Raw genomic sequence first — 6,467 nt, 5'->3', positions numbered from 1 at the left:
CACCCGCTTGCCCTCTTCCTCATACCCCTGCCCCTGGACGCTCTGCTACCAGGGCTGGCCAACCTGCAAAATTCGGTACCGACATTTCAGAGAGACATTTCCTACTTTGGGATCAGACGGGCTTGGTTCTGATTCTCGGTCCCATGAATTATAACTATCGCCTTGGGCGGGTCGCTCGGCTCCCAGTCTTAGGCTCCGCATCTGAAGAACTCGTTTAGCCCCACGTTCCTCTGGGGCAGAGGGATTTTGTGAGCAGACGGTAGTGGGTTGAGCTCAGAGCCTGGCCAGGGTGGGAAGGGGACCCCTGGCCCTTCCTTTTGAGATTAGGGGTGCACAGAGAATTTCAGGGGGTCTTTTCAGGGTCTGAGGAGGCCCCAGAGAGCAAAGCGTCCTGTTCTCTGCAGGCCACCTGCGCAGGGTTCTGGGAGAGAGCGTGTGGCCATGCAGTGTCGTCCGTGCCGGGGCTGGGGGGCTGGCTTGCCTCTGCTGGCGCCCTCTCCAGGAAGCCAGGCAGCCTGGGTGAGGCTGACTCCCGCTTGTGCTGGCTCTGTGCCTGGCACACAGTAGGTCCTTAGGACTTACTCCTGGAAGGGCTGGCGGTCTGCGTGGGAGAATAGGAACTATTCACAGTGTCTCCCGAATGTCAAATCCTTCCGCCTTTGGCCTAAACATTGGCTCAGAAGGGCTAGGCTGCCACCATGTGTGTTGTTGGTGAAGAAGAGGGGCCTTGGTAGAAGATGTAGTTTGCCAGCTTGACCGACTTCTAAGCATGGAGCTGGGGTCCCTGGGTGCCAAGAAAGGCACGTCCCTTGTGGAGCGCCCGCCGTGTGGGCACAGGCAGCAGGGCCGCATGCGGGCAGCCGGGCTCCCAAGGTCAGCAGCTTTGACCCGTGTGCATCTCTGTCTGCCGGTGGAGGAGGGCGGCTGCTTCGTGAGGCCAGGCTGGCTGCTGCTTCTTCCGATGTCCTTGAAATGCAGATGTATCCCCAGCTCTGTCCCCTCTGTGGATGCCCTCCATCCCCAGTGGGGGTCCTGGGTGGCGCTGGGGTTAGGGACTGGCTTTTCCTGAGGAGAACGCTGGGCTCTGCCCACCACCAGCTCAGCCTCAGTCGCCTTTGTCTCTGTGACCAGGGGGGCTTTCCAGGGATCCTGTCAGTTCCCAGCTGTGGTCTCCCTGCCTTTATAGGGGCCTAGCACACAGTAAGTGCTCGGCAAATGTCTGCTAAGTGACCCGACTTAGTTCAGTATCTTAGTTTTCTTCTGGGGGTGGCGGAGGTGCTGGGATAATTATTCACGCCCCCCAAAAAATGTCAGTTAGGCACCTGCTATAGCTCCCACAGGTCAGAGGTCTCTTGCTGTGGAAAATGGGTCACCTTGGCTGCGTCTCTGGGAGAACAAGGGTTCAGGTAGGAAACGGGTTTGTGAGGTCGGGGAGAGAGGGTCTCGCAGGCTTTCAGAGTCAGCCTCTCTGGGCCATTGCAGTCTGGAGACTTTGCGGGCTGGGTTTCGGTTCTACTTTATCTGCGTGTCCCAAACCAATGGAGGATGGCAGGAGGGAAAGCTGTCCTTGGGCCCAACGGCCTCAAGCATGTCGCCATAGAGGTGGGCAGAAGCTGGGAAGGACTGTCCCTGGGGAGCCGGCTCTGGGAAGAATGATGTCACCAGCACTGGCAGACTGGGCCTGGGGGGCAGGGGCTGATGCTGCTGTTTGAGAAACTGGATGGAGAGCTCCAGCGGAGGGGACAGGCCAGCACGGCCTGACAGCTGCAAGGCTGCGGCTCAGGTACAGGGGGGAACTGGGGAAAAATGAGCCGCATTTGGGGAAGCAGATGGAGGGACGTCAACACGCCCAGGGCTTGGCTGGCCACTAGCCCTCTGGGCAGAGTCTTTCTCCTTCCTCAGCATGTTTCTGTGGAAGCAAAGAGTTCCAGAAGAGGCCGGGGACGTGGGGCAGTGGCACGTCCCCAGGAATCAGGTGCGGACGCCGTGGTCTCCCACTGCTGTCTTCGCTGTGTCTCCAGCTGGCCCAGCACGATGCTCCCCAGGAGCAGAACCGAGCTCATCAGAGCCTCTTGGCCTTGGCGCCTGCTTCCCGTCCTGGCTGACTGGGCAAGCTTTTTCCAGAAGCTTGTTCCTTAGCTCCTTCCCTTGAAGTTCACCGACTGACCAGCCACTGAGGGTCGGTGCAGGCCAAGGGCAGGCCTGGGCGGACCAGATGAGTCTGGCTGTCCAAAGGCCACGTCCATCCAGGAGTGGGGGGTGCACCTCTGGCTCAGCCCCTGCCCAGCTCGCTTCTTCCTCGGCAGCACGGGACTCCTGCACCCTGGTCCTTGGCTTCCGTGCTTCTGGACTCGTCGTGGGGATCTGTCCTTCCTGGGCCCAGCCCTCGCCCACCTTCTCTTTTCTCTCCCTCACCTGGACCCAGGTGGAATGGCCACCTTGCGTCAGCCAAGTCACTACTGGCTTCTACAACATGGAAACGTGGAGAAGTGTGCTGTTGCCTGGGGAGGTTCCCCAGGACCAGCAGGCCCTGAGGACTGGGGACAGCTCTGGGTTTAACCGGTGGGACTGAGGGCTGATGTGGAGATTCGGGACAACCCGCCCCTGGACTCTGAGTCCCTTGATGTCAGGGGGCAGTTTGATTGGGGAGGGGGGCTGTGTGGTGACTGTGTGTGTTGCTGGCTACCTGGTACTCGTGAAGGCCGTGGGGACCTACGTCTGAGCCTGCCCCCATCCAGCTCTGCCCCGGGACACTGGGCTGGGTCTGACCACAGTGGCGGGAGGCCACAAAGTGTGGGTAGACTCCCACTAACAGGGCGGGTGGATTAGTGGGTATGGGGATGGCCAACTGCCAGAAATCACCAACGAGAACGGCAGGAAGAAGTCAGAGGTCTTTCTGGCCCTCTCTGGGTTTTGGGGGAGGATTGAAACATACTTTCCCGGTACCCCCCACGCACCGGGAGCTGTTGCTGGGGGCTCGTTCTGGCGGATACTTGTCTGATTTCTAGGGATAACCAAGGGAAGACAAGCCTCTTTCTGGAAACTAAGGCTTTTAAGGACTGTGACCAGGGGAAGGGCAGTGTGGCCCGATGGGCTTCTCAGCTGATATTGGCTACCTACCTACCAAGTGCTGCCCCTCCCAACTTGAGTTGGATTTCGGTAGAGATGGCACAGATGCCAGTTGGGCTGGGGACTCGCCGTTGCCGAGACAGGGAATGGCAGTGACTAATTCCTGAGTTCCAGGCTCTTTTGTTTGGATTGTAAAATTCATCATAACCTGCCTGTCACCAAGCCCTGAATCGCCGGAGACCCCACCCCCTTGCCGTCTCCACCATCCTCAGACGCAGAGGCTCCTCGTGCGGTGCTCGCCCCCCGCTGGTCATCCTGGCTCCGAGGAGGAGGAGGCAACCTGGAGCGGGTGTGGGGCTTCATCTTAAGACTCCCTTATGTTCCTTGGATTTTGAATATTCATTAGCCTTAAAAATACAGACCACTTTCTGTGCCCGTCCTGTACTGGGTAGCCAGAGTCCCCAGCAGGCAGGCCTTAGCATGCCTAGTTTTCTCAGGCTCTCCCCCAGCGCTGGCTTCCTGGCTGAGCAGGGCACCAGGCAATCGGGTCAAACTCCAGACTTTTCTTTTTAAGGAGAGGCTCAGAGAGGGGCAGCAGGGCCTAGCAGAAGGGAGGCTGTGCTGGGAGCCGAGGCTCCGAGGGCCAGGCTGCCTCTTGCCCTCCTGGACCACGCAGCTTGTGCTCACATGGGAGAGTCCTTGCGTCTGGTGGCATCTGGGCACAGCACGGACCCAAAGCCATGGCCTCAAGGCCAGACACAAGCCCCTTCCGAAGCTGACTGCGGGGCCCCTGCACCCCAGGAAGGGGATCGCCATGTTCCATCTGAGGCCAACACTCTGGCAAAGCATTGGAGCCTGGTTCCCGAAGAACTTGTGTCCCGAAGGCTGTCCAGGGCCAGCCTGCCTTGTCCCCGGCCTCACGTACACAGAGGTGGCAAGCGCCTGGGGAAGCAGTTGCATTAGCCTGGGTGGCTGGCAGCAGCTAGGGTGGCCATATTTACAGTCGCTTAAGAGAATTTTCCTAATGTACCCACAAATAGAAGTATATTTTCATATATATTTATATTTATATATATATAATACTTAATTAGATGCTCTATCAAAGGAAAAGCACAAATCTACAGTTTCCTCGCCTAGCAGCTCTTTTCTGTCCCCTCACAGGACCCACGGGCCCTGACCACAGGGCAGTGGCGTCTTGGGCCTGTGGCCAGAGGAGTCTGCGGGTGTGGGCGCCCCTGCAGGCCTCGATACCAGCTTATCGAAGCCGTCCAGATGGCCTTGCACACCCTTCCTCCCGAGGCCTGGCTTGTCCTTTGGGAGACGGTAGCAGCCACGCTCCTCTCTCTCCTGAAGTGTCCTGCCAGAAGCACATGCAGTCCCCAAAGGTGCTCTCTGCCAGGACCCGCCCGTGCGGTGGCACAGTGCCCCGGACCGGGTGGCGTCCACCAGTGCGGGCCCAGGACAGGGCACTCTCGTGTCCAGGAAAGGAACAGGCAGAGGGAGGGTGGGAGAGGCTGCCGTAAGCAATGCGCCCCCAGGGCGGGGAGGGACGAGGAGCGCAGGGCTGAGGTCCCTGCCGGGGTGTGGCCCTGCCCTCCACGGGAGTTGGCCTTTCCAAAAGGGCAGCGGCCATGGGGTCTCCCAAGGCAACAGGGGCGGGTGGAGCGGCCTCAGCTGCGTGGAGGGCGGGAGCCGCCCGCGGGATGCCGCATCGCGGACACCGCACCGGAGGACGCAGCAGCACGAGAAGCCGCATCCCTGGACCCCGCATCCCCAAGCAGGGCGGCGGGTGGCACCCGCGCTACTTGTAGGGCCGCAGGAACCGCGACACTTTGGAGCGCAGCAGTTTGATGAAGGAGCGCGGGAACATCTCCTTGGACTCCTGGGCCGTGTACTTGAAGTAGTTCTGGGGGTGCGCCAGCACGTCGAAGAGAGCCCTGATCAGCTTCTTGTCCTGCAAGACAGGGCCGGCCCGGGTGAGGCCACAGAGGGGCAACCACCATGCCAGAGACTGCATCTGTGATTATGGCCACATCTGCTGTCTCTGAGTTTGACGTGTCCTGCGGTGTCCATCCTGTGTGCTCAGTGTGGGCAGGAACCCCTGCAGCTCCTCCCCGACAAGAAGGACGAGGGGGGAAGGGGGGGGCAGTAATCACAGGACAAACCTAAACTGCAGTGCTGACAGGTGCTAAGGAGGACTTCATGGGACTCCGAGTCTGTGACCTGACCAGGACGTCAGGGTGGCCGCCCTGAGGACAGGCTGCCAGAGCTGAGAGCAGAAGGATGGGTGGGGGTTCACTGAGAAAGAGGACGGGGGAGACTGTTCCCAGGAGGCCTTGGGGCCAGGCATAGGGAGTGTGCAGGTCCGAGAGCCCTGCAGAGGCCGGCAGGGGCCGAGGTTTCGCTCTGAGGCGGAAGGAACACTCTAGTTCTGAAGAGCTGCTCCCAGCTGCAGGGTGGGGCTGTGGGCAGAGGGCCAGGTGGCGGAGGAGGGGCGAGGAGGACAGAGTTGGGTGCTGTCTACAGGACAGACTGACGCGAGGCTAGGCCCACCCCCTGCTTCCTGCTCATCAGAGTCAGAAGGGCCCTTGAGGAGGGAGAGGGGTTCCCCTGTGCTCTGAGGCCTCCAGACCTCAGCAGGGTGCAGCTGCAGCAGGCAGACGTGTCACTCACAAACCATCCCCTGTGGGCACGGGTGCCAGGCCCGGAGCTGGAAAGGCCCAGTTCTGTGAGCGGCTGTGATTTCTCAGCAGAGGAAGTAGGGGCTCAGAGGGCTTGCCAGGGCCACCCAACTGTGACAGCTAGAGCAGAGTCACCCAGCGGACTGGCCCTGCCCTGCCCTTGCCTTCTACGCCACCTCGGCTCTCAGGATGGGTGCTGTCTCCCTGGAGGCTGAGCCCAAGCACGACCCTGGGCTGGCTTCTTGTGATGCAAACCCAGGGCCCTGACCTGGCCGGCGTGTGCTGCCTGATGGCCATAGACCCCCTCAGTGACAAGGGAACTCTGCTTCTCAGGGCCATGACGGGATGAGGAGGGAGTCAGCCCAGAGGAGGGGCTGGATCCCACTGATTTTAAGATACCACTCTGTCAGACACCCCCACTTCACAGATAAGGAAAGTGAAGCTGAGAGCTGGTCAGGAACCTGCCCGAGGCCACGTCACCAGGTCCTGAGCTGACCCCACCAGAGAGCTCTTCTCAGACCTCCTGTCTGGAAGGACATAAGCCTGGTCCCGCCCCCCACCAAAGCCCCGCCCCGACCTCCTGTCACCTTCTCTCCTGTCGCCACCCTCCCCCCACTTCTCCGGGCCCGGGGGCAGGGGTGGCCCTGGATCGTCACAGGCCCCTATTCAGGGATGACACGGGCCCTTTCCTGTAAAGAAGCTCACTTACTTTCAAAA

At 60.4% G+C, this 6,467-nt stretch overlaps 1 protein-coding gene across 1 annotated transcript in view; it reads right to left on the bottom strand.

Moving 5' to 3' along the window:
- Positions 1 to 4,049: 4,049 nt before the first annotated feature.
- The window catches only part of SCUBE1 (signal peptide, CUB domain and EGF like domain containing 1), a 126,495-nt gene continuing 124,077 nt past the window's right edge, over positions 4,050 to 6,467 (bottom strand). Inside the window, exons 20-21 of the mRNA XM_023535896.1 lie at positions 5,298 to 5,443; positions 4,050 to 5,086 (exon numbers count right to left, since the gene is read on the bottom strand). Of these exons, the coding sequence (XP_023391664.1) occupies positions 4,871 to 5,086; positions 5,298 to 5,443 (362 nt within the window). The 3' untranslated portion in view covers positions 4,050 to 4,870. The remainder of the gene's footprint in view (positions 5,087 to 5,297; positions 5,444 to 6,467) is intronic.

The sequence above is a fragment of the Pteropus vampyrus genome, unplaced genomic scaffold, assembly GCF_000151845.1.
Source record: "Pteropus vampyrus isolate Shadow unplaced genomic scaffold, Pvam_2.0 Scaffold145, whole genome shotgun sequence".
In the NCBI taxonomy this organism is placed as follows: Eukaryota; Metazoa; Chordata; class Mammalia; order Chiroptera; family Pteropodidae; genus Pteropus; species Pteropus vampyrus.
The sequence above is the reverse complement of the archived record's forward strand: the minus strand, read 5'-3'. Positions and strand labels throughout refer to the sequence as shown.